Raw genomic sequence first — 27,888 nt, 5'->3', positions numbered from 1 at the left:
TTCGGGCACCTTTTCTTTAACAGTTTTAATGGCATAATGCCAAATCTACTTAAAAATGGTCATTTCTTATTTCATTTCTTTCTATGTTTTTAGAAATGGCTAAGTACTAAAGCTTTAAGGGCAATCGGCATAAAAACTGAATGAGCTTAATTTTGCTACACTGAACTTTCTTTCAAGGTATTAAATTTGCATACAGAAAAAAGCCCAGGTACTTAAAAATCAATGAAATGATATTATGCTCAATTAAAAAGAACATGCCTGTGTAAACACAACACTTGGTAGCACTACCATTTATTTGAAAGTCATTTTGACAACACACTGCTTACTTAAGGCATTAGAATTTTGAGTTAGAGATAATGAAGTACAGAAAACACTGCCTTGAAAGCAGAGCCAATGTCAATACCATCCTAATCTCTTTGCACAAAAAGAAGAATCTACCTTTTAACTACACTACAATGACTCAAAATCTTAAGAGAAAAAGACCTTTAACTTGTACATTCACTCAGAATTTTAAAATCTCTCTCATGGAAGGAAAGGTTAAAGGAGAGAATTTTCAAGACTTTCCCATACCTTAATGTCCTTTTCAACTCCAAATGTAAAACTGTATTTGCACTGATATAGTATTGTGAAATAAAGACCATTTCAAGAATATAATGAAGTTTAAAAGCAGCTTCTCTTTTCTCTGCACAGGGAACAATTTTACTGATTTAAATAAGAAACTTCTAGTTGTGGGGAAAGAGAAAGGGAAGGCAGAAGAGAGAAACAGGTCAACCGTGACTCAAAGCTGGTCCTTAGCTGCTCTCTAAAAGAGGGAGAAGATTGAAGATTTCTGGGCCAAACAAAGGTAATAAAGTGAAAAATGGAGTTTTAAAATCCACACACATCACTGAATTTATCCATTTTCTTCTAGACAAAGTAATTTTACAAAAGGAAGTTCGATTTTAAAGGATTTCTCTCGTTTTTCCATTTCTGAACTGAAAAGAAACTGAAGTCCAGTCCAGCTTACGGTTTTAAAATATTTAAATGATCATAAGCCACCTGTTCAGCAAACACAATGTAAATAAGCTGCATTAACGTTCTGGTTAAAAACTACTGGATCTGGTCTTTGCTTCTTGCAAGTTCTGTGAAGCAATGCCCCCTAAAAGACAAAGAGGGGACTCTACAAAATTCAGTTTCCAATATAGGGACCGTGTAGCCTGTCCTGTGGGAGAAATGCTGTCAAGAAGGGAACGCCCTCTAGAGGCCAGTCATCCACATAGTCTTTTGCAATCCATCAGAGCAGCAGTTCTCAAGTGTGGCCCCTGGACCAAGAGCATCAGCACTACTCGAGACATGGTTAGAAACGTCAATTCTGTGGCTAAAATTAACAAGTCAGGAAATGACAGATGTTGGCGGGGATGCGGAGAAAGGGGAACCCTCCTACACTGTTGGTGGGAATGCAAGCTGGTGCAGCCACTCTGGAAAACAGTATGGAGGTTCCTCAAAAAGTTGAAAATAGAGCTACCATATGATCCAGCAATTGCACTACTGGGTATTTACCCCAAAGATACAAAAGTAGGGACCCGAAAGGCTACGTGCACCCCGATGTTTATAGCAGCAATGTCCACAATAGCCAAACTATGGAAAGAGCCAAGATGTCCATCAACAGATGAATGGCTAAAGAAGATGTGGTATATATATACAATGGAATATTATGCAGCCATCAAAAGGAATGAGATCTTGCCATTTGCAACGACGTGGATGGAACTGGAGGGTATTATGCTGAGCGAAATAAGTCAAACAGAGAAAGACATGTATCATATGACCTCACTGATATGAGGAATTCTTAATCTCAGGAAACAAACTGAGGGTTGCTGGAGTGGGGGGTGGGGTGGGAGGGATGGGGTGACTGGGTGATGGACACTGGGGAGGGTATGTGTTCTGGTAAGCGCTGTGAATTGTGCAAGACTGTTGAATCTCAGATCTGTACCTCTGAAACAAATAATGCAATATATGTTAAGAAAGAAAAAAAGAAGAAGAAGAATGTAGCAGGAGGGGAAGAATGAAGGGGGGGAAATCGGAGGGGGAGAAGAACCATGAGAGACGATGGACTCTGAAAAACAAACTGAGGGTTCTAGAGGGGAGGGGGGTGGAAGGATGGCTTAGCCTGGTGATGGGTATTGAGGAGGGCACGTTCTGCATGGAGCACTGGGTGTTATGCACAAACAATGAATCATGGAACACTATATCTAAAACTAATGATGTAATGTATGGGGATTAACATAACAATAAAAAAATTAAAAAAAAAAAAAGAAACGTTAATTCTGGGGACCCGTCTGTTTAGTCCATTTGGGCTACCCTAGAGACAACAGAAATTTATTTCTCACAGTTCTAGAGACTGAAAGTCCAAGATCAAGGCGCCAGCTGATTCAGTGTCTGGTGAGAGCCCGCTTCCTGGTTCATAGATGGCAACTTGTAGCTGTAGCTTCACAATGTGAAAGGTCCAACGGAGCTTGCTTGGGATTCTTTATATGGGCACCAATCCTATTCGTGAGGGCTCTACCCTCATGACCTAATCACCTCCCAAATGTCCCACCTCCTAATACAATAACCTTGGGGGTTAGGATATCAACATATGAATTCTGGGGGGACACAAACATCCAGACCACCCCACCACCTTAGGCGAATTGAATCAGAAACCTCTGTGGTGGGGTGCAGCGATCTGCGTTTTAACAAACCCTGCAGGTGATTCTGAGGCACACTAAATTTGAGAACCACTGGATTAGAAACATTTCACTCCCAAAGATGTCAGAGAAGGAAGGTATCACTGTGTAAAGAAATTAATTATACAGGCATGAACTAAGCTAAACTGTCTTTCCTCCAGATAGATAGATAGATAGATAGATAGACAGACAGACAGACAAAGCTAATGCTTGTATCAAGCAAAAACATGGAGATATAATTTAGGAAATATCATGAGACCACACTATAGTTTAATGTATGAGAAAACGCTTTCAGTAACTCTAAAATTATCCCCAAACTATGGCTTTAAAGAATGATTGTGTCCCTTGATGTAAATGCTAAAGTAATGTAAATGTGTAATAGCATAAATACAGAAGAAGAGTATGGGTAACCCCAATACCTACACGGCCCCAATGAAGAGGACTAAGTAGTTTCATGGACCCCACTGTTGGAACCCTCCCCCATCACTGAGGACTACAGCCTGCCACACACCAAGTTCATGGTTATCTGACTAAAGAATGAGGCTGAACATGTTAAGAGTCAAGGTAGAAATGAAAATAATAAAAAAAACCTTTCTAGATTTTTCATTATCTTTTTTATTGAACATACATAGTACATGTAAAACAACTGGCATAAAATTCATAAAAATACAATACTTCTATGTGATATCACTTTATTCCTGATACAGCGTTTCACGTTCTCCTTAATATCATTGTCCTGTTTTAACACAATACTTTTTCTGCAAAGCGTTTTTTAGAGGCTTTTCTGCTTATAGAAATACTGCCCCCACTTTGTTTTTTCATATGTGACAGCAAGAGCTATTTTTACCACCTCCTTGCCATCCTTACCTTCCTCACACTAAAGCAAAAAAATATTTTTAAATGCTAAAAATGAGTAAAATACTGAGCTTTAATACTGTTTTGTCACGTGTATGGAAACTACTACTATTCTATGTTGCCATGAAAGATACTGCTCATCTCCAGCACCGGCTGCTAGCAGATGTGACCAAGGCTGAGTGTGCCGTGTAGCCCAAGGCCTCTGTTCTTAACTGACCGGCCTAAAATATAATCATAGCTTGCTGGTGGAGTTACATTAATAAATACCGTTATAAAAGGATTCCTATGGGGTGAAAAAAGAACAACCTAATTGGACCACTTTCAACCTTTCCCAGCATATGAAACAGTCAAAACGGTATTTTGGTGTTTTTCCTGTACAGAATTTCCAATCATCACATGTGAACTCCTCAGGAAGGGAGTGACTGGAGGGTGGGGAGAAAAGAGAGTGACTTTAAAAGCACAGTTTTTGAAAACCTGGCCCCGCTGCGTGTGTGAGGCAGCCACGTCTCCGTGAACAGTGTCACAGGGCGCCGAGCGCGCCTCCCTCCTCCCGCCCACGGCGACTCCCAGCCGCCTCGGCCTCAAGTGCCCTCGTGCCATTTTTCTGGATTGCTGCATCATTGCTCAAATTCTACTCCTAATCCACGACTCCCCAGCTGCTTCCCTATTTTCTGAAACTGGCAGAAGCCCAAGAAATAAAAGTCACCCAGCGAGCGAGGAGGAGGGGGCAGGCACCCGAAGACACTGACGGCAGCTCCGGCCAGAAGGAGGCTCCCCGGAAACGCGGGCTGCGGGCCGGGCCGGGGGCTGCGCGCTCGCCAGCCCAGGCTGTCCTTGCAGCTGTCTGCTCTAAGCAAGCTAGTGCTTCCCCCAGACCAGGCTTGTCCTTGGGCTCTGGTGAGAAGGCGGAAAGGGAAGAGCTCTTCAGTGGCTCCCAGGAGTGGGCACCGGAAACCATCCCTGAGGACTCAGGTCTCAAGGACAGTCCACAATGAGGTTAAGCTGCCTGTGGTTAATAAAGAGAACACTGTATAATTAAATGTGTAGTCCATCGGAGTCATGGTTTGCTTAGACTTTAAAAATCTTAAAACCGTTTCTCAGAACCACGAGGATTCACTGTTTTGAAGAATCTCATTTCACACAAATTAACTTCTAAGAAACAAAAATTCATACTAGGAATTCAGAGCAGGTTTGGGAATCTTTCAAAATGAAAATAAATACGAAGGAAAAAAACATAAAGAGGAAGGCTGAATATATTCATTCCTCGTACTGAAATGATTGTTTTGGGGATCAAAATTATAACATAAGGCTTAAGGCTTTGTCTTACTAAAGACAGGCAATTTAAAAAGTAAAATATAAAAACTCCATTTACTTCTCATTATGTGTTTACTTTTTTGACAGAAAAATTAGTCATGTTTTACTGTATCTTACTAGTAAAAGAAAAACTACACATACTACAGTCTACTGTTCCACTGTAATTTATGTCTACTCAAATACACATTAGTTTGTAGATGCATTATATTTGGGTCATTCAAAATAGTTGATCTTAAAACTATAATTAAACATGAAAAATTTTTACAGTGGTTTAAAGGTATTAAAATATAAACATCTGAATAATACTAAAACGAGAAAAATACACAATTGCCATTAAATTTTTTTTAACCAAGAATAAGTACTTTCAAAGCAACTAAACGAGTAAATGACACTTATTTGACTAAGAATGCTGGGAGAGAAAGAGGGAGAAAGGGGAGCGAGAAGACATGCTAATCCCACATGGTTGGTAACTACAGGAATTTGGTCCTGACCACTAGATCCAAGAATTTGGATTAGTAATGGGCAGGAAACGCTTCATTAACAAGAGCAACAAGAAACAAAAGAACATGAAGAAGTGAAACAGATAAGTCCACATAGCAAATACCCATGTCTGCCCCATCTGCTCTTATGGATGTGATGACAGGGGCCCGACACGACTGAGGAGCTTACGACAGTCACGGAGATGTCCAAATGACAAAAGCAAGAGGCAGAAGAGGAAGCAAGGAGCACCAAGAGTCCATAAACTAAAATCAGCCCCTACAGCGGTCAGAACTCACGATATCTTCATGCCTTCCTCGTCATGACCCATCATGTTTCTTTTACAGGTAGCTTTGCTCACTCACTTTAGCACAAATATTTAAGTCAGGTACAAACATATACTCATTTGCATAGCAAATTTTAAAGGGCTGCATTGAAATAGTAACCAACTGATTAAGGTATAAGTATTTTTACAATCAGAACAACATTTGAATTGACCAAACAAAATGTTTTCTATTTGAAAACAGTTACCTATAAAAGTTTTTGGGATTTGAATTAAAAACAAGGCATGAGTTATTAACAAAACATTAAAACCATTACTGATGTACTTCTCTGTAGGTCTGTAGGCAGCAGTCATTCTTCTATAACTTCTAAGACCTTGTAAACACTGTTCTGGAATACAGTGGTGAAGTGTGGCTTGGAATCCTTCACCAAGAGGTTACATAAGGGAGGTTTCCCAACATTAGCAGGATCTTCCACGTCCCAAATTTCAGGCATACTGCACCCAGGCCTAGAGAAATTAAGGTACAGAGCAAAAATCAAAGTACATTATATATGGCAGATGAAGCAAAGCACACTTTTTAGATTCCTGCCCCCATTTCATTTTTTCTATGTAAATTAAGTTAGTTTTAAAAATCCTATTATAGTTATTTATACTTATTTAAGCTGCCATAAATTCTCTTTAGAACAAGGTGAATGCAGCAAAGTTGACTATAAGAAAAAAGAAAAAAACACACAAAAATACATGAATTCAGTTGATCAAGAGAGATCTTGCTTAAATTCTGCCTCAGCTACTTAGCAAGAATGTGGCTTTGGATAGCTCACAGTCTCTCCCCATACTTGTCAAATGGGGAATACCCATGACGTGGGTGTGTCATGAGGACTTAGAGAGAGAGAGAGATTGTATCTAGCTAGCACTGTGCCTGGCACACAGTAAGAGGTTAATGTATTATATTGACTTGAAAATTATAATTGGCAGATATGCTTAGGTCACATTTATGCAACTTCCCACTACTGTCTCCTAGAATGAGTCAATTTAAAGAAAATCCAGTGGTGTTCAGCTCACGTTTTAGCTAAATGCACAATTAAATTTTAAAAGCAATATATTTTATAAAGAATAGCAGAACTGAAATTGGCATTGTGTGATATTTGTCCCAATAACATCTGCAGATAACTGTAACATTTTTTTAAATTTTTTTTTAAAGATTCTATTTATTTGACAGAGAGAGACACAGCGAGAGAGGGAACACAAGCAGGGGGAGTGGGAGAGGGAGAAGCAGGCTTCTCGCAGAGCAGGGAGCCCGATGCGGGGCTCGATCCTAGGACCCCCTGGGATCACGACCTGAGCTGAAGGCAGATGCTTAACGACTGAGCCACCCAGGCGCCCCTGTAACATTTATTTTCAATCTAAAGCAGTGTTCTAGATATAACTGTTGGCTTTCACTAGGTTCACAAATTTCTTTTTTCTTTTTTTTCCTTTTTTTGGCTTTTATTACATTGAAGATTTTTATGTACTTATATTCCAAAATGTCACTCTTTTCTTTTAGGGATGGTGATTTTTATGTCTTGTGTAAGGAATTCTTCCCTATCACGATATCATGAGAATATACATTGTGTCTTCTATGAAAGTTTTAGAGTTCTGTTTTTCACAGTTAGACCTATAACTCATCTGAAATTAATTTTTCTGTATGGTGTGAAGTAGAGATTTAATTTTAATTTTTCCATTGAGATAGCCAAGAGCTCTAGGTCCATTTATTAATTATTATTTATCAAATCCATCCTTGCCCCCACTACTCATTACCTGGTATATTGCTTTCAAATCTATATTACCAATGTAATAACGGATTCAGGCAAGAATCAAAACTGGATGCAAGAACTATCTGGTGAAAGGTTGTTGAGAAAGAGGATAAACAAATGGCCTCCAAGTATATCCACAGATTTCTTATTAATTCTAAAGGAGATCTGTCCCCTTAATAGATCAAGTGATCAAACTTAGCATCACCAATGACAGAACAAAGTGATCTCTACCTCCTCAAGTGACATATGGAGAGTATACAACCCCTCTGGGGTAATTAATATTCTTGCCACAGTTTGCTCAACTAAATCTAATCATGAGGAAGGAATTAGGCAAATCCAAACATGGAACATTCCTAGAAGACAACTGGCCTGAACTCTTCCAAAATATCAATAAAAACAAAAAAGGCGAAAGGGAGTTCACAATTTTTATGTGCTATTTGAGAAATTTAAAAAACCAGAAAAATACAAAACACAAGAAAAATTATAGAGAATTGGCAACTGCTTATGTTTTGTCATGGTTGCTTCACTTTAAGAGAAAAAAACATTTCCAACATGTCCTTTTTATTCCCAAAGGCAGCCCCACTCCCCTGCTCTCCATGAGGCAAGCACCATGGCAGGAGTACATATGCTCTCTTTTTCTTAATAACATCTTTAATTTAAAGCTAACTACCATCCAAAAAGTGCCAAAATATAGGCCTATCAAAATAAGAAAAAAAAATGAAAGTCACTGTCACTGCCAATGCCATTTCTCAGAGGTGGCTTGTGTACACAGTCCAGCACACATTCTGTGAGGCCTCTTTCATCCAAGTTCAGACACAAGTGTGTACAAACATAGGCACGGATTTATATATGTAGATGCTCCTGGGTTGCTTTTACAAAAATGAGATTATTTTGGGACTCCTCACTTGACAAGAAAATGTGGCCATTTTTCCACCTCAGCACCTAAAGATCTACTTCACTCTTGAATAGTTGCTAGTACGTCTATGTATTAATGAACCACTGTTTTATGGATGGATATTCTGATTCCCATTTTGCCGTTGTAAAGTGATGTTGATAGAAACATTCTTGGGCCGGTACCTTTCTGCAAGCTAAACTTCTAGAAGCAGCACTATGGCTATATCACAGGGCTACACAATTTTCACTTTGCCCCTGTCAGATTATCTCCCAAAAGGTTTTACCAGTGAGTGTTCTCAAGAAGAGTGTAGAGGGCACATTTTTTGCACACCCTCCCTGACACCAGATTCTATCAACACTGAGTACTTACAACACTAAGATTGGGCTTGGGTTCTCTACCACTTAATTTTCTCACACACGCTGAGGCCCAACCGTGACTACGTTGCTGGCTGTGGGCAGTAGAGAGCACAACACACGGGCAGAGAAAACTACCTGGCTCCTGGGTTCACCTGCTTTCAGGAGAAAGAGAAGGCTAAGAGCTGCCTTTGTGAGCTCCGTCGGCCTAAGTGTAACACCCTGTAGTCCTTATCCAGTTTCCGGAAGCTCCTCCAGGAGCCAGCCAGCCAGATCTTTAAATAGCATTATTGAAAATGGGAATAATTTTCTTCTGAATTCATGTGTTTTAATTGTATGTCAACTCTATTATTGGAATTAATGAGAAAGAAAGCAGAGAACTGAGAATAAAAGAGTAGATAATTAAAAACTCATCTACAACTTGCATTTGAGTACATTTTCATACTTGTATTTGAACACATGGTGTCAAGTATTTAAAGAAGAATCAAGCCACACAATTAAAGCCACTGGTGCTGAGATCACATAAATACAGTGCTCACCAATGTGCTGGGCACAGTTTAAGTGCTAGATGTATATTGAGTCCCTCTTCCCCTTCTTCTCCTACTGAGTCCCTACTTCCTCCCCCTGTTCTGACACACTTTTCTCTTCCAGTAACCTACAGATGTCTCAGGCATAACTGAAAGGGACAGTGGAGTCCAAAGCATTAAAGAAGATCCTTCTGTCAAGAAACTCAGTTTTCCTATGGCACTAAATATTAGTCCTTCTTCCCTTTCCTCTCCTGCCTCAGTCCCCGATTTGCTTCCCTGGCAGAACAGAAACTGCAGCTTGTGTTTTGTTTCAAGGTTTAAGCAGAGTGCACCTGCCTAAGGTTTCCTGAGATTTATTATCAGCTTAAATCTTGCAGTAGATGGAGAGTGCTTTTTTAGTTACTGAGGAAAATAGATTAGAGAAAGTCACTTCCCTTAGCTTCCTCCTCTCCATTCCTGCTGGAAAAACACAGCAGGGGCAAGTCAAGGTCCAGATGGGGAAATCGAGCACACACTCCCACCCCAGATTCTCAGTCTTAGTGCCCATAAGTGAGCGCTAAATGGAAATGATCCAAAGTCAGTGAATTCACTGCTGACCTCGTCTAGTGTACAAGATTTATTGCCATACTTCCTAAATTTGTCTTTCATCCCTTCTGGTGTACAAAACAGCGCTCTGCCCATCAGAACATGAGACCACTACAGTGAGGCAAATCCAAGGAGCTCCATCAACATCTTAGAATACAAAGCGCCCCAGCCTCTGCAATTCCCACATATTCAAAACACTATGCACGGTCTAGAAAAAAAATGAATAATCTTGAATCAAGGCTCATCACTAGCTTGGGGACAAAAAGGTCATAAAGCATTATTTTTATGTTCCAGTAACCTATAGGTGTCTCAGGCTGATCACTGAACTAGAGAGTGAAGCCCAAGGCAATAAAGAAGATCACAATGTGGGTGGAAATCTCTGTCAAGAAACTATGTTCTCCTGACTGCAAATGTCAACCTACCATTCATTTACATTACGATGTCCTCATAAAATTGTTATGAGAGATGCTTGTGACTTTCTTGCCCTAAGTTTATATAACAAAGTTATATAAGGAACTAAAACATTTTCTGAATTATGACTCTAAGAATAAGAACATTTTGTATAGATCCTGATTCAATTCAAGTCACCTGGGACCCATTCATAGGAAAATCATTCAATAATCAATAATCGTTTGAGTTTCCTTGTGGGGAATGTGGACAGCTACTGCATCACAGAACGATTCTCACTCCTGAGTCAATATTTAATTATTTTGTCTTAACACCCTTGTGTATCACTGAAATACATGGTGAGTAAGTATGATTAAGCCACAAACACAGCAACCTCCAAAGGCCTCTGTTTAGTTAAAGGGAAGTGAGAATTTTAAAAATAATAGTATTCCATAAAATACTCTTGATCTCTAATGAACTTCTCATGTCTGTGATCCTCATGGAGCCAATGCTTTGGTATTTTAAAAGCAAGCTCCTGTCATCGGCTATCTCGTCACCCAGGTGTAAGATTTCTAAACAGTCAACTTCACAATTCATATTTGCTTTGCAGAGCTTACTAACTTTTGCTATTCTATGCTTAATGGACTTCTCTGAGTGGAAATAGTTTTTCAAACTATAAACCCAAGAGAATGTGGGTCACAGTAAAGTTAATTATTTCCCCACTCAAATTAGATGTGGAACAGCAAGAAGGAAGGGTCGCTCTGAGGTGACGCTGGGATGGGGGGCCTGTCCCTCACGGACACGGTGCAGACACGTGGCATGCGCAAAGGGGGCCCTCTCAGCTGCCTGCCTTACTTCATTACAGTGAGAATCGCCATTATTTGGTTGCAGACTCTGCAAGTCTTTTTAAAAGAAAATACATCTGACTTTAAGTTAAAAGTTTTTAAAAACATCAAAGGCAAATATGAGCAATTTGGGAAATTGTCAGTGCCAATATAATACCTTTAAGGTAGTGTATGTATGCAAATCATTATAAAAAAAAAATTTGTAATGAGTAGAAAGAAAAAATTCCAATTCAAATAATGATCTAAAAAGTTTTACCACTTATACTATGCTGAAAGTTACATATATCCCCCATATATGACGAGTAAAGCATTTGCCATAAGACTGAATTAATTTTCATGTCTTATGAATATAAAATATTAACTGTGTTGAATACTCACTTGGATCTTCTTATACACCAGGACTCTTCTAGAATGTAATAATTCACTTGTAACTTTATCAATTCTCGCTTCACTTCTTCAGCTGCTTTTCGACTATACATTGAGTAAACTATTTTCGTTCTGGCTCTTTAAAGAAAAATAATTGGGCAGAAGATTTTCAAGATTAAAAGGGTGCAATCAATCTATTTGGAAGAAAGCACTGAATGGGAACAAGAAGAAAGACTACAGAAGAGTCAGGTCAAGAGAACATTCTTCACAGAGTTCCTGCTCAGGGGCATCGGGGAGGTCAAAAGAAAAAGGTAGAAGCATAGCATAAGAGTCCTGGGAGAAGAGGTTCAGTTTAATGCATCCCTGCATTTCCAAACTTAGTCTTTTTGTTTGTTTGCTTGCTTGGTTTAGTTTTGTATTCTCCATGACCCCATCATACATGAGAGTAAGGCATGCCGTGTGTGGATGAACACAAACACAGCTACCAGACCACGTTAAAGCTACACCGCAGTCCCAACTATGACGCAGCCAGAACTGGCATTCACGGCTCTCCATTTTATTCCTAGATTAAAAAACAAAAAAAAAACAAAAAAACAACAACTAAACTTATTCAACACAACTGTTCTGGAAATAAGCTTACTGAGATTGATTTTTAGTGAAAAGATTTTTTATTTATAAAATAGAAGTTTCACTGTTACACAAAAGAACAGATTAATAGGATTCACCCAGTCACTTAGGAAATGAATAGCTTGACCTAACCCAGAAATTGCATGAAAATTAAGTCTATGTCCTTTTCAAAAAGAACACAATACTCTAATTTATGAAAAATATAAAAAACAAAAACCAAGACCATTCTAGTAGGCTATATGGGTGAAAATCAGAATAAATTCAAATCTTTGAATGGGGTTCCATCAACTGACTCCTCAGAATTCAAGAAAAATAGCCAAAAGGAAACCTTAATAAAAGATAGAGGCTCATGAATCTTCTGGGGAGCTTAAGGAAGGTGATGACTAATAAGGACCTGGGTGTCTTGCAATGCACTTCACCTGCAGAAGACAGACATGCTATGATTTCATTTTGCTGCCTAGTAGAGAAGAGAACCCCAGAGGTTGTAGTTCTATTGCCCAATAAACAGTTTTGTATCTGACTCAGCCCTCTTATTTCAGCATTGTTTTCTCCCCTAATTCTATAAATCCCCATTTGCCACAGCCTTCTGGAAACACTCATTATTTTACTGGTTCCCTCACTCAGGATTTGTGGGAGAAATTTGTTTTGGGTGATGTGAGAACTGTGTACTAACCTTAACCCTGCATCTTCATAATGCGGATGGTTCACAATGGGCCGAAGCGCAGAGAGCTTCACGCTTGCCATTGTGGGCATGGCACCTGCAAACACTGCGTCTGCAAAGCAGGAAAGACGGTCTCAGGAAGACACTCAGTGAGCGTTACAAGGGTCTCCTTCTGGTCAACTCGGTCACTTCCCAGGTGAGAAAGTGGAGGCCCAGAGAGGTTCACGACTTAATGATTCAATGGAAGAACCAGACTGAAGTCAGCTGGCTGGTAAAATGGCTATCAGCCCCCTGGCTTGGATAAACCATTTTCTTTGGAAGTTAGAGCCTCCTCCTTTCATCAGTGAGGATTCCTGGGGCTTTGTTTGTTTGTTTGTTTGTTTTTGTAATGTCTTAGGAATCTGTCCTGCTTCTAGGAAAGAAGTTTAACGAATTGGCTAGGAAAGTTTTATAGCACCAAGGAATTCTGGGAAATGATTTAAAATTCAGTCATTTGATACTCAGATAACAACAAAATCTCCCTTGAATAAAGTGTCATATTCCATGAGTTCATTTCAAGAAGGAGTGTGCAAGACTAAGATTAAAACTCATTAGGAAAATAAGCACAACAAAAATTATTTTAAATCATGCCACATAAAACTTGGGATAAATTCTGAAAAAACATTAGAATTTATGGAAAAAAGCAAAATAGGTTACTAAGAAAATATAACATTTCCTTTGCAAACCATTTAAGTAAGATTGACATCTCCCTTTTTCTGAATAATCTAGAAGCAGCACTGCTTAGAAAGAGTAAGGTCATTGGAAGTAATGTGGGTTTAAGATTTTGCTGTGGCATATAAAACTATGGGGGAACCTTACCTGGTTTAGTACTGTATTTGATCCATTCTATAAGTTCTTCTTGTGGCAAATTGCTGAACTCCCCTACAATATTCCACTGGGTTTGCAGATTTGCTGAACCTTGTATTGACATTGCTGCTAATACAGCAAAAACAACAGCCCCAGGATGTACTTTGCAAAAGAGCCATCCAAACAGCTGAAACCAAATGCAGAATACATTGATAATTGTTAGTACAAAGTAGCCTGCATCCAATAAACAAAAGTTCTTCCCAGAGAAGAACGCAGTGTCTGGCAGACTCCCAGATAAAGGACTAATTATTCTAAGAAAAAGTTCCAGAAACAATGACCACAGGGATTAAAAGAATTTGGCCATTAGCCTTACATAGGTGGGACATAATTTAAGAAGCGGTTCTCTCAATTTGTTCTAATTCCAGGTTCAGGTAAAGCCAGGACCACCTACATAATTTGCCAGGCCCAATGCAGAACGAAAATATGGGGCCTCTTGTTCAAAAATTATTTAGAAGTTCAAAAGAACGACAGAAGAGCATCCAAGTAGGTGTAGGGTCCTTCTGAGGGTGGGCCGTGTGTTCGCAGAGGTCCCACACCTGTGAAGCCTTCCCCGGGGCAAGGTTCTCTATCTGCAGTCATGGTGCGGGCTGGGATTTAAGACGCAAGGCTTCCCATTAGCCTCCTTTCCTGTCCCAGCCTGGGGCAGTCAGGAAGAGTGGCTTCCTCCCTAAGCTGGCCTCCAGTAAGCATTGCCTCTCTAACACAACACCACCATTCTGACTGGGAACCTTGAGGCTGACTGATTTTTCCATTCAAATAGTCCACACTCAATAACACTTTGTCCCTATCATTCTCTCTTTAAGTTCTCTATATGTCTGCAGAACTAGATCCAGCTTTTTGAGGGAATATATATATTTTTTTGCTTTTTGATTTTTCTATTTACCGTTCTACCCTCATCTCTAGAGCGTGCTGTAGATGCTTAGTAAATATTTGCTAAATGTAAGAGAGCTACTGCTGCTGCACCTTGGCTAATGGTCTGATGAAAAGTGGACACTGTGTAGAAGCATAAATCTGTGGATACAGAGCAAGGAGGCAGTTAGCCAGGAAATGTAAGTAGCAAATAACCAAAATGGCTTACACTAAATTTTAAAAAGTCAAGTCAGGGATGTGCATACAAATGTATACTCAAATGAAAAAAAAATTTTTTTAAGCCTGATACCGAAAAAGAACATCTATTGGAAAGTACCTGCAACTTGAAATCACTGGTTAGAATTCTTTGGGGTAGGAATATCGAAACAACAAAAAATTATTTCTACAATGAAGCTCTGTTTTCTATCAACATCTGTAGTAATCACTCATGAATTCAGCCTACACTACTTGAGTATTCATTGTATGCCAAAGACTATTTTAGAATAAATGACCTGCCTTGGCCTTTGCCCTTTAGGAAAGGTTAATACAAAACCATGAAGTACTTTCACTACGGTTTAAAGAATTTTGAGTAATTCAGTATTATTTTAGGGGGCCACTCAATAACAAAGGCGGGGGTAAAGTGATCATAACAGCTCTAATGCCAACATAACAACCATCTTACCTGTCTTGAACAGATCAAGGAAGCCATAACACACATGTGTGGTGTCAAGAAGAGTTTTAGTCTCATGATCAAGACACCGAGGACTGTATATGCTAACAGCTGCAACGCATGGTAAACTAGCTGAAAGAAAGAGAAAATATTGTTTCATTCCTACTATTTGTGAAGTTTAATATATTGCTAAATAGATGAATATCCAGAAAAGGGTGCTTTTTCTTAGTAACAATATTGTGGTTTCTGAAATAAACGAGTCTTAAAATTCACTTTCAAACTTCTCTATCTTATTAGAAGCTAAAATTATAAGCCACTACCGTAAGTGGTTTTAAGAATTTTGCTCACAGTTAAGCCTGCAGTTAATAAAGCCCACATTTCTGAATCAAACTTGGTGCTACCAACAGATTAAGGTAGGAAAGTGGTAATCAAAAATAAGTACTGCTTAAGATCCCAGAGCTCTGCCTTGGAACAGCCATCAAAACCAGGCTGAAATATACAATACAGTATTATTAACTGTAGTCACCATGCTGTTGCTAAGAGAGTAGATCTTAAAAGTCCTCATCACAAGAAAAAAGATTTTTTGTATGGTGATGGATGTTAGCTAGACTTATTATGGTGATCATTTCACAATGTACACACATCTGATTAATTATGTTGTATATCTGAAACCAATATCATGTTACATGTCAATTATACCTTAATTAAAAATAAACAAAAATGAAGGAAGGAAGGAAGGAAGGGATGGAGGGAGGGGGGAGGGAGGGAAGGGAAGGGAAGGGAAGGGAAGGGAAAGGGAAAGGGAAAGGGAAAGGGAAAAGGAAAGGGAAAGGGAAAGGGAAAGGGAAAGGGAAAGGGAAAAGAAGGAAGAAAGAAAAACAGGTGGCATCACCAGGAGAGGGAAGCAGCAACCATTCACACAATAAACCAGATCATCGTGAGGATGATCAGAGCAGATGAAATGGGCTTCCTACTTAACTGTTTTAACAAATGAATGGTCGTGTTTGTAATAGTCTCATAAAAACACATACAGACCTATTTTGAAGATGATTAGTGACAATTACCAATATTTAAAAACTGGAACTAGAAAGAAAAGTCCAAATATACACAAAATTTTGGTAATATTGAGTCTTTACCTCTCCATGATCAAACTGGTGTTTTCTGAAATGGAATAAGAAATAGTACTATTGAATCATTACTGAAGCATTTACTTCAATTATTTGCATTATTATCTTACAAATATGAGTTTTACAACTTGTATAATATTCCAAGGACACATATATGTAAATAAAAATAACTAACAGTTATGAACCAAAACTGGTGCCACAATCTTTTAAAAGACAGTTGATTTTGCATACCCTGCACATTTGACTACATGGACAATTACTGGCTCAACAAAAGGCACACTGTGGTGTATGAGATACCTCCCTGGGGATATTCTGGCAAAGCAGGGAGTGAAGGGAAGCCTGAAGCCTTCATACTTCCATACCCCTGCTTCTCGTCACCAGTGGTCCCTGAGCTCCCCCATAAACTGTAGCTGCTACAGAGATCATTTAGGAAACCACACATGAAAGATGTTTTCAGCAGCGGCTATGGAATATACAAATAGCCACTTTAGTTTTGCTTGACAGTTTCAATTTCCTGAGAAAGGATACATGCTTAAAGGCCCATATACCCTCCCTACATCTCCCTCTGACCCCACACCACCCCTTCCCTGCCGTCCCATTTCAATTATCATCACAGTGGTGCCAGCAATTTTTTGAAAATGGTAATCTAGTCATGCCAATTCCTTACTTAAAACCCTCCAGTGGATTCCTTTTGTAATGAGAATAAACTCTCAAATCCTTACCATGCTGCACATGTTCTTCCTACTTCTCGTTCTTGAAACTCATTGTCTACCGCGTTCCCTCTTGGTCACCGTGCTCCAGTCACACAAGACTAATCTTACTCCCTCAAACATCAGAGAGACTCCCATATTCAGTGCCCCTCTCCATAATCACTCCTACTCCATTTCCCTGTCTTATCTCCTCAAAAGTGAACACAGTTCACTGGTTTGATTACCATCTGTCTCGCCCTACCAAAATGAACCCCTCGGGACTACAGGGTACAAACCCACCCATCCTCAATTTCATTAAGCACTGATAACACTGGAGATACAGCAGGAAATAAGACAGGAAAATACCTTTGCCCTCAGAGAGCTTACATATAAGTCAAGGGAGACAAACAAAAAGCAAATGAGCAAAAGTCACACGGTGATAAGTACTGTGGAGAGAAAGGAAGCAGGGCAAAAGGTGCCAGGAATGCTGGGTGACCGGGAAGGTGTATGTCAATCCATATGGTCACCAATTGAGTGACATGTGAGCAAGGCCTGAAGGAGTGGAGGGTTTGAGGTTGAGCATCCCTCAGGCAGAGAGAGAGACAGTACAGAGCCCCATAGCAGGAAGGTCCTTAAAGGGTTAACTCCAAAGACAGCAAGACTAGAGAAGAGCGAGGTGGAAGAGAATGGCGGTGCCCCAGGAGACAGGCAGCACACCAGTGTTCAAGTGTAAAGGGTGATAAGTGCTGAGAGAGAAGATAAAGGATGAGATAACGGCGAATAACAGGCAAGGAGACAAGGAATCTCCTCAGAAGTGATGGTCAGGAAAGGCTTCTTGAAGGAGGTGACATTTAAACAAGAATTAAAGGAGTGGGTCACATGCAGAGCCAGGCTGTGGGGAGCAGAGGGCACAACCAGGGCAAAACTGCAGAGGCAGGAAACAAGCCGCCACGGTTAAAGAGCAGAAAGCAGGTCCATGGGACATGAGTGTAGCAGAAAAGAGAAAAATGAGAATTTATTTTTCTCTCAGTTGCCTCTTTGTGTCCTTCACTCATTTTTCTAATGGGGTTTTAGCATTTTTCCTATTAATTTGTAGAAGTCCTTTATGTATGCCAGTCATTAGTCCTTTGTCGTATATTGTGAATATTTTCCCCAATTTGTCTTTTTCTTTGAACAATGTTCACAGTATCTTATCAAACCAAAATATTTATCTGGTCAGCCTTTTCAATCTTTCCTTCTAGCTTACAGGTTTTATGTCATACTTAACAAGGCCTCTCTAATGCTAAAATTCTAAAAATAATCTCTTGGTTAATATTGGGGTTTTATTTTTTTCCTACATTTAAATCTTTGCTCCATCTGAAATTTAGTTTGTATAAAACATGAAGTATGGAATCAGTTTTATATTTCCCTGCTCTTCTCTCAAAAGACAGTCCATTGGTCCTAAAACCATCAACAGAATAATTTATTTTCCCTGCTAAACTGAAGCACAAAGCTGTGTCCTTCACACATAGATTATGTGTAGGCCTACCGTAGGAGTGTACGGATGGAATTTGAAGTATGAATAAGTGATGTTCTGAGCTCTGCACAGATAGGGAATAATGAGAAAAGCAAAGAGGAATGACAATCGAAAACACCAGTTATCAAATGTTGAGTGCAACATGAACTATAAAAATACATCGTAAATATCTACTTAATAATGTAACAAAATGATTCATAGCATATTTACCTTATATGTGCCTGTTGTTTAGTTAAGACACCCCACATGTCACTAATAATCTGCAAATAGATTTTTTAACACTTTAGAAGAGCTGTGTTGGGAAAAACAAAATTTCAACTAAAGTATCTTCTAAACTTTCAAACTTCTACTTAAAAATATAAGAAGTATGGAGCTAAGAGATAACTCAGGACATAATTATAACACCATACTCTTCCATTTATACAGTACTTGATCATATCTAATAGCCAACAGCCCTGTATTGTAGATTGTATTATCCTCATTTTGTAAATGAGCAACAGGCTCAGATGGATTAAATGATCTCCCAGAAGGTGGACAACAACCAGGAGGCATTGCTAAGCCCTGAAACCTGACCTTCTTTCTGGCTTCCAGTTCACATGCAGAATTCCACCAGGCCAAGGTCGTTGGCGATGCCTCGCCTTAATCATATATACACATATCTGGACAACAGGCTCAGAGACTGATAAGGACAACTAATCAAACACTGAGTTTGCATATTGAGCAGCAACTGGAAGGTCATCTAATCTGAATCCTATCCCCAGTGGGGGTGTCCTCTAGGACACCGCTGACAGGTTTTCATCCAGCTCTTGGAAGAACCACCCAACTGCTGCTTGAGTCTATAACACTTTCCTAGTCAGTCCAGATCAATTCTGGTCAAAAATCCTTCCCCCTAGAATTGGCCATGACTCTAAAGAGCCAAAACGAGTGTAATCTTATTTCCAAGTGGCAGGCTTTTAAATATTTGAAAATAATTATCCTTTTTCCCTTTGAATCCTTCTTCTTTAAATCAAACATCTCAGTTTGCATCATCTCTAGCCATCCAGGTTGCTGTCTTTTTAACGCATTCTGAATTGCCAACGTTGGTATTCTTTGATTACCTACTGGGTGCACACCCACATAAAGTATGCAAAAGGCAAAGGAAGCACAGAGTGGCACAGAGCAGAAACTGACTGACTATAAACTCATTAGATTTGAAAAGCTTGTGGGACTACAAAGCTGAACACGACACAACACCCAGTAAGGGGGGAAAGGTGCCGAGTTTGATTCTTGCTATTCCGTTGCTTTTTAATGGACATGATGTGAGGCTGGCAACAACCTCTCTGATCTTCTAAAGCTGCATCTGTCAAAATGGAGATAATAATATCCCCTACAGGGCTGTCAAATAAGCAGGTGCAATAACACATGTGATATGTTCAGGGAGAGTACAAATATATAATGTGAACAATAATTATAGTACAGAATATTCTACAAATATATAACACTGTGTTAACACAGAAATTACTAACTACAAATCAGAAAACCTTTAGGGTCTATCATCTGTTTTTTGATTACAGATTAATCTTTATTCATTCTCTTAAAACACTTGCAGTTACAGAATTCACCAACTGTTAAAAGAAAAAAGAGAATATCATACCTGCTCTTGGCTAAAGACTGGAACTTCCCTGACCTGATTTAAATCTGGGCTTAGAATTTCATTATCAAAGCCAAGTTGGGAGTCTAACAATTTTATCGATGTTGGTAATACATTATTAATATTCTGTTTTTTTGATCAGTAACAATAAACTCGATCCAGGAGTTTGTGAGCAATGCACAGATGACTTAGAATGGCATATATTAAATATTTTAGTGAAATATTACATAAAGCTAAAAGTCAGTCAGTAATAATTTACAAAGACAAAAATAACTGTATCTGGGTCAATATGGTCTCTTTGATCATGTCTTTCAAAAATACATGACTACCAAAACTCGAGCCATCCTTTTCCTACATCTATTTTATGCTGGCAGATAGGAGAATATTTTTAAGGCTTGTAAATGTTCATCAAGGGCTAGGAGTAAGAAAATACAGAATATGTTTCAACAAATCCATATAAAACATCGTGTCATATTAACATGTAACTTAATATACTTAACTACTAGGTAGAAACAAGAAAGTGCTTTATTATAAGAAAGAGCTCTTAAAGATAGTAGGAAAAATGAAGGGGGGGAATCGGAGGGGGAGACAAACCATGAGAGACTATGGACTCTGAGAAACAAACTGAGGGTTCTAGAGGGGAGGGGGGTGGGAGGATGGGTTAGCCTGGTGATGGGTATTAAAGAGGGCACGTACTACATGGAGCACTGGGTGTTATATGCAAACAATGAATCATGGAACACTACATCAAGAACTAATGATGTAATGTATGGTGATTAACATAACATAATAAAATAAAATTAAAAAAAAAAAAAAAGAGCTCTTAAAGGGCGCCTGGATGGCTCAGTCGGTTGAGAATTTTGGTTTTGGCTCAGGTCATGACCTCAGGGTCATGAAATCGAGCCCTGTATCTGGCTCTGCACCCAGTGGGAGTCTGCTTGAGATTCTCTCTCTCTCCCTCTGCCCCTCCCCTCTAGCCCACTCTCTAAATAAATTAATTAAAAAAAAAAAGAAAGAGCTCTTAAGTGACAGACCTTTTTTTAATTTTATTTTATTATGTTAGTCACCATACAATACATCATTAGTGTTTGATGTAGTGATCCACAATTCATTGTTTTCGTATAACACCCAGTGCTCCATGCAGTATGTGCCCTCCTTAATACCCATCACCAGGCTAATCCATCCCCCCACACCCTTCCCCTCTAAAACCCTCAGTTTGTTTCTCAGAGTCCATAGTCTCTCATGGTTCATCTCTCCCTCTGATTTCCCCCCCTTCATTTTTCTCTACGGTCACACTACCCTGAACGCGCCCGATCTCGTCTGACAGACCTACCTTTTTAACGATTGCAATAAACACAACCAGAACGACTGGAAGCAACAATGTCTTTGTATACCTCAGTGGAGTCTGAAATTCAAAGAGATGTTTTGAAAATATGATTTTCAGATAAATTTCATTTTAAATAATGAACAAAATGAATTTTAATAAGTATAAACAGAGCCTTCACCCATCTAGGGTCCATCCAATATACCCACTTACTCCCATCATAAAAATGAAGATGCATTTCCATAGAAACAAACTTCCCCAAAATGTTGAGTTGAAAACACAAATAAACACAGTCCCCAAACACTTGTAAGTATAAAATGTGACTGGGACTGGAAAGATTATTGTTCCCTCTTTGCACACTACTTTTCTAACTAGAGAACTCAACTTAATATTCACCTAAGGTCAGCAGAACTCCTTTAAATGGCATGCGCTTTTCCTGTACATTTGGTGGGGGATAAAAATCTTAACCATCATCCCAAGAGACACACACACACACACAAAATAATGACCAATGTTTACAAGAGAAATAAAAACATTTTTACCTTTTCTTAATAAGAACCACAGAAACATTTAATAACAAACCCCTACACATTGCAATCCTATATATTTCTCAACCATTTGAAGTCATAGTCTTAACTCTAGGCTTGAAATTTCTCAATTGCAATTAATTTGCTTACCACCAACATTTACCCTCACAAAAATAACCTTGTATTATTGAGTTAAATAATGTATACTTTCCCAAATATGTTTATCAAGGGGAATCTAGCTTTAACCATATTAAAAAACACTGGTACATTTTAATCCTACAAAATATAAGGAGTATTTTCTGACTTTCCCTCTAATTAGTCCACTTTTCTTGCTTGTTATTCTATATTAGAAAAGTAATTTTGATAATTTATTAACCCCAAATGCGTACTTCACAGTTAGAAGTCCCATTAAAAGAAGATTTTTTGTTTTTATTTTACTATTTACCTTTATAAACATTTGCACAGTACTTAATCTTTTAAAATACATTTATTTCTATTTTGTAAATTTGTAATTGTCTTAACCTAATCAAAAATCATATAACCAAAAGTATTTTATTATTCAAAAATTTAGATATTTGCTAATAACAACTAACAATAAATGTAAGAAAAGTTGTGAGATATAGGGTTTACCTTAAAAAGGCAATGTGTCAAAATTGCGTTTAAAGTATTTAACAAAATTTAACAAAGAATTCAAACAATTTTAAAATTATATTCCAAAACTTTGTTTTTGTTTTTAAGATTTTATTTATTTATTTGACACAGAGAGAGAGAGAGAGAGAGAGAGAAAGAAGCAGGGGAAGGGACAGAGGGAGAGGGAGAGGCAGGCTCCCTGCTGAGCAGGGAGAGCCCGATATGGGGCTTGATCCCAGGACCCTGGGATCATGACCTGAGCCGAAGGCAGTCGCTTAACCACTGAGCCACCCAAGTGCCCCTCCAAAACTTTGTTTTAAAAGTATTTTTTAGGGGCGCCTGGGTGGCTCAATCGTTAAGCGTCTGCCTTCGGCTCAGGTCATGATCCCAGGGACCTGGGATCGAGCCCCGCATCGGGCTCCCTGCTCAGTGGGAAGCCTGCTTCTCCTTCTCCTACTCCCCCTGCTTGTGTATCCTCTCTCCCTGTTTCTCTCTCTCTGTCAAATAAATAAATAAAATCTTTTTAAAAAAAAAGGTATTTTTTAATATTTCTCATAAAAAGAAAAAATCAGATTAGCATCAAACTTTGACAGCAACACTTAGGCTGGAAGATGGTGGGGTAATTTATTTAAGACAGTCAAGGAAAACCCCTTGAGCCGAAGATTCTGCATCTAGCCAGACCTTCCCGTATAAAAGCCACTGATAAAATATTTGAACATGTAAAAACTCAAGGATTATGGCTCCTATGGCCCTTCCTGAGGAATCCACTGCAGAGCAAGCTTCACCCAATCAAGAAATGGCAGGAGAGGCTTCAATCCCAGAACATGCAGCATTAAAAACACCAACCTACAGAACTGCGACAAGGACGGGGATGTAAAGGGGACAGAACAGCATGAGTGGTCACGTGTGCAGACACTGAACGTGCAATGGGACTCTTACAGTGGGGTCAGAGGGGAGAGTATATGGGAAGTAAAATAATGTCACGGATTATAGTATTACAATAAATTAGAAATGGGGGGAAGTAGTGGAGGAACAAGAAGTGACTAAGATCAGTATAACTCTCAGCAGGAAACCAAGAGAAGGGACTCGACTTAATATATAAAAGTATTAATATAAAGGGAACAAAATTATACAATTTCCTCAATTCCAAAAGATCCATCAGATAGAGTGTATGCACAAGGACAAATGGAAATGAAACAAACCACACAGGGAGAGGGGTATGCGTGTGTATACATGCGTGTGTGCTACTAGAATTACAAGTTCTTTTTCTACGAATGTTTGGTTTTATTCTAAGCATAAAAGTTATATATGCTCATCGTGAAAACTAAAAATGCAGAAAAAATAAAGACAACAACCAGTTTCACATGTTAATCAGTTATCAGCATTTCCTCCCCAATGGGTTGTCTGTTCATATCCTTCCCCCATTTCTACATATGTGTGTGGGAGTGGGGATGTATTTTTGGTGGTGGAGAAGGGTAAGAGTCCTCAGTAATTTTTTACTGATTTGGACAATCTCCTATACTTACTACATTAATCCCTAGATTCATTTGTTATATTTATGGCAAGAGTCATCCCAGTTAGTCATCTGCTTTTTAATTTTTATAATATTTAATGTACAGATGTTTTAAGTTACACACAGTCAAATCTATTAATCATTCTCATATGTGCTTTGCACTGCTATTATGCTCATTAAAAAAATGAAGCTAATACTCATTGAAATGTCTCTCAAATTTTTCAGGCTTCATTTAATATTGACACGTTAATTAACTGAATTGAAGTTTATTACATAATGTGACACAAGGCTTTAACCTGACTCCTCACCCCAAATCCCATATTTCAAATAATATTTACGAAATAATGCATTTTTTAACTATTTATCTGTGCTTCTCTCTTCATTTCATTATTAAGTAAATACACATAAACATAGTTAAGTACATACACATGGATCTATCCAAGCGTTGTCTATTTTTGGCCATAAAAATGTTCCTGTCTTAGTATCCTTGTACTTTAAATAGTGTTGCTAACCGTTTCCATATCTAGAAAGGAAAGATGCCCCTCATTGTTTTTACTGTACTTTAAAGCAGAATACAATTGAAATATGATTATTGTTGAAAATTTTGAAGATGCAAATTGCAAAAAAAGTTAATCATTATCTCTCTAGCCAAAAACCACCGTTAAAACTTTGCTCTCTTACACCTTATTCTATGTGTGTTAACTATAGGTCAATAAGGCCATACCATTTTGTTCATTCCATTATACAGGTCTTTCCGTATCAGTATAATATCATGGTAAACTGTTCCGTTTTCCCCAGTGTATGGCTGTGTCAGACAATGGACGCCTTCTCTGAACTGGCACCATACTGTCTCCACTGCACAGGCCCTGTGAAGCTACCTATGGAGATGCGGACAAGCAGGCTGCAAACAGCTTTGCTATCTTCTTCAAATTAACTGAAGTCATGCTATGCTTCAATAAATTTCTTCTATCATCTAACTGATGGTGCATACTCTCAGGTTATAGTGGCATGAATATCCTCAATAATGTCAAAGGACTTCCGCCATATCCTAATGGTCTGCCGATGTTTACCTTCTATTTCCTTTACCACTTGCTTGAAGGAGTCTTGATTTTCTATGAACATGCATTTGAATGTCTTGGAAGACACTCTTCCTTAGTTTCTTTCAGTGAGCTCAACACTATCATTCATACACTATTTATTAGCCACTATGTGTCAAAATTTGCCAGAACCTGGGAATGAAGACTGACAGGTCACTGGAGTAAACAGTCCATCTGCAGCACATGCTCAATTCAGAATGTCTGGTTGATAAGAGTTTGCAGTGTGGTACACTATCATCGCCTGGTCTGTAACTCAGGACACAGAGGTAACCACCCAGCGGGGATCAAAGGGAAACAGAGTATTGTTGACCAGTGTAAGACATACACACACATAGCTTTGAAGGAAAATGTTTCACAGATAATAAAATATCATAATAAATTGGGGCCACATGGGTGGTGTTAAAAAAGACACACACACATATATACATGCTTGTTGAACCAAACCAGCTCACTGATTGCTGCAAAATAATATTTTATATAAAATATCATTAAAATATCAAAGTACTTCCCTACATATCTCATTTGGTCCTCACAATATCTTTTTGCAGCATACCACTAGGAACTAGTAAGCTATTACAGAAAATCAAATGAGAGTCACTTGTCCAAGAACATCAAGTAGTACCGCAGACTTCCATCTCACAATCCCCCACACTACTCTCTGGTTTCTTTTTAAGCATCTGAATATAGTTTTAGAAAGAAAAACATCGTTGGAATGAAAAACTTGTACTCAATGATATTTCAAAGCAATGAGATCATTCAAATCAACAACCACTGAGTAAATGGAAATGTGAGAGCTTGAGAGCAGCACCGAATTAATGCTATCCCTGAAAAGAGGTGACTTGAAGTGCTTCTGTGTTTACTCATCCAAAACACTATTGCTAGTCTGAATGCTTGCTTCTAAATTATCAAAATGAGAAAAGACCAGACATTTCGGGATGCCGTACTAACGGAAGTAGGGATGTCCTCCTCCAAACCATCACTTTCCATTCCTTCCCACTGAGGTAACAGCACAGAGGAGAGTCTAAGATAACAGGAGCGCCCTTTATGAAAAATGAATAGACCAAAGCCTGAGGAAGGAAAACTAGAAATTGCATCTTACCTCCTTTTCCATAAAGTCAAACTCCGCTGCACAGGTATACAATAAAGTATCAAAATCCTTGTAACTGAAGAATTTTGATGTTAATAAGTTGCCAATATGAGCCTAGGAAGGAAGAAAGTGAGGTACCATTAGATTACGCCATATACTGTAGTAGTGCACTTCAATCTTAATAGTATCTAAAAAAAGCTTTCACTACGTCGTCGCAGAGCTCGCTGTTCCCATGCCAGGCTTGCTTCTGTTAAAGCGCTGCAACCTCATGGTTCCTCTTTCTCTTGCTGGCAAATGACAGCTCCCAGCAACACCCGCCTTCCATGATCCGTCATCAACACACCGAAGGCTTTTTATCCGTGGATTTTCCCTGCTCAGTGTGCTAAGCCTGACAAAATACACTATACAACATCTCCTTTTCCCGAGCCTACCAGGAGGGGCAGGCTTGGTAACACACACAGACATCTGTCAATCCTAAGGGACAAAGTACAATGGAGTGAAAGAAAAGAAAACATGAATATCGATTTCTGAAAAGGGGATTGAGGGATGCCTTGGTGACTTAATTGGTTAAACATCTGACTGTTGATCTCAGCTCAGGTCAACCTCAGGGTTGTAAACTCAAGCCCCAAATTGGGCTCCATGTCTAGCATGGAGCCCACTTAAAAAAAAAAAAAAAAAAAAAAAAAAATACTGAAATAAGTAGAAAATGGGCAGGCCTTGGAATAAAATCCACCTTTGAATGATGATCAATTATCTGTGTAATTCTTTACATGCTACCAAGTGCTCTCACATCATCTCATCTACTTCCCACAAAAAGCCATGTGAGGAAGGTGGGAGTATTTGCAATTAACAAATGAGAAAACACTTGCCAAATTTTTAATTCATTATTGTGTAAAAAAGCAAGAGCCAAACAAAAAGAGGGAAATTATATAAAACAAACCATAGCTAAAATCCTAAATGATACGTATATGAAGCAGGGGGGCTCCAGGAGAGTAGGAACTAAGGGGTGGTGGGAATGTGCTGAAGAATTCCAAAATACTTTACTTTGTTGGGGAAGAAGTGTATGCTGATAAGTTTAAGAAATCAAAAGGGAGAATATAGAGTGCCTTAAATAGCATAAGAAAACTATCCAATGAAGAGGAGAAAAAAATCTAAAAAAGCAAGTAAAATAGATGGAAACTCTCAAACAAAATGGAAGAAATAAGTCCCAATATAATGGTAACTGCGATATACGTAAAGACCTTAAATTCGCAAATTAAAGGACAGATGCTCAAACTGGGTTTCAGGGATAAAATTCAAATTTACATTGTCCACAAGAGACATGTTTAAAACAAAAGTATGTAGAAAGGTTGAAAATGGAAGAGGACAACAAAATAAGATAAACTGAACCAAAGAAATCTAGGTTAGCAACTGTAACGTCTCACAAAACTGAATTCAAGCAAAAAAATATATGAAAAGAGACAACAAATGACATTATACACTAATGAAATGAAAAGCAAAGCAAGGTCATACGTATCATGAATATATGTGCAGTTCACAGTATGGATTCAAAGTATATAGAGAGCTGAAAAAACTGTAGGAAGAAATAGATAAGTTGACCGTGGTCACTGGAAATGTTAAATATTTCCCTCTAAAACAGAAAGAGCAGACAGA

The 27,888-nt window shown here is 38.6% G+C and overlaps 1 protein-coding gene across 4 annotated transcripts in view; it reads right to left on the bottom strand.

Annotated features, from left to right (window-relative positions):
• Positions 1 to 3,302: 3,302 nt before the first annotated feature.
• The window catches only part of DPY19L1 (dpy-19 like C-mannosyltransferase 1), a 96,940-nt gene continuing 72,354 nt past the window's right edge, over positions 3,303 to 27,888 (bottom strand). For 2 of the 4 annotated variants that reach the window (XM_032401795.1, XM_032401798.1), the window contains exons 14-22: positions 26,248 to 26,349; positions 21,391 to 21,462; positions 18,638 to 18,687; positions 16,232 to 16,256; positions 15,108 to 15,227; positions 13,529 to 13,703; positions 12,683 to 12,782; positions 11,395 to 11,520; positions 3,303 to 6,138 (exon numbers count right to left, since the gene is read on the bottom strand). In XM_032401795.1, coding sequence (XP_032257686.1) covers positions 5,982 to 6,138; positions 11,395 to 11,520; positions 12,683 to 12,782; positions 13,529 to 13,703; positions 15,108 to 15,227; positions 16,232 to 16,256; positions 18,638 to 18,687; positions 21,391 to 21,462; positions 26,248 to 26,349 — 927 coding nt within the window. In that variant the 3' untranslated portion in view covers positions 3,303 to 5,981. The remainder of the gene's footprint in view (positions 6,139 to 11,394; positions 11,521 to 12,682; positions 12,783 to 13,528; positions 13,704 to 15,107; positions 15,228 to 16,231; positions 16,257 to 18,637; positions 18,688 to 21,390; positions 21,463 to 26,247; positions 26,350 to 27,888) is intronic. The other 2 variants (XM_032401796.1, XM_032401797.1) reach the window with 2 other exon arrangements.

The sequence above is a fragment of the Phoca vitulina genome, unplaced genomic scaffold (assembly GCF_004348235.1).
Source record: "Phoca vitulina isolate PV1807 unplaced genomic scaffold, GSC_HSeal_1.0 scaffold4, whole genome shotgun sequence".
Lineage (NCBI taxonomy): Eukaryota > Metazoa > Chordata > Mammalia > Carnivora > Phocidae > Phoca > Phoca vitulina.
The sequence above is the reverse complement of the archived record's forward strand: the minus strand, read 5'-3'. Positions and strand labels throughout refer to the sequence as shown.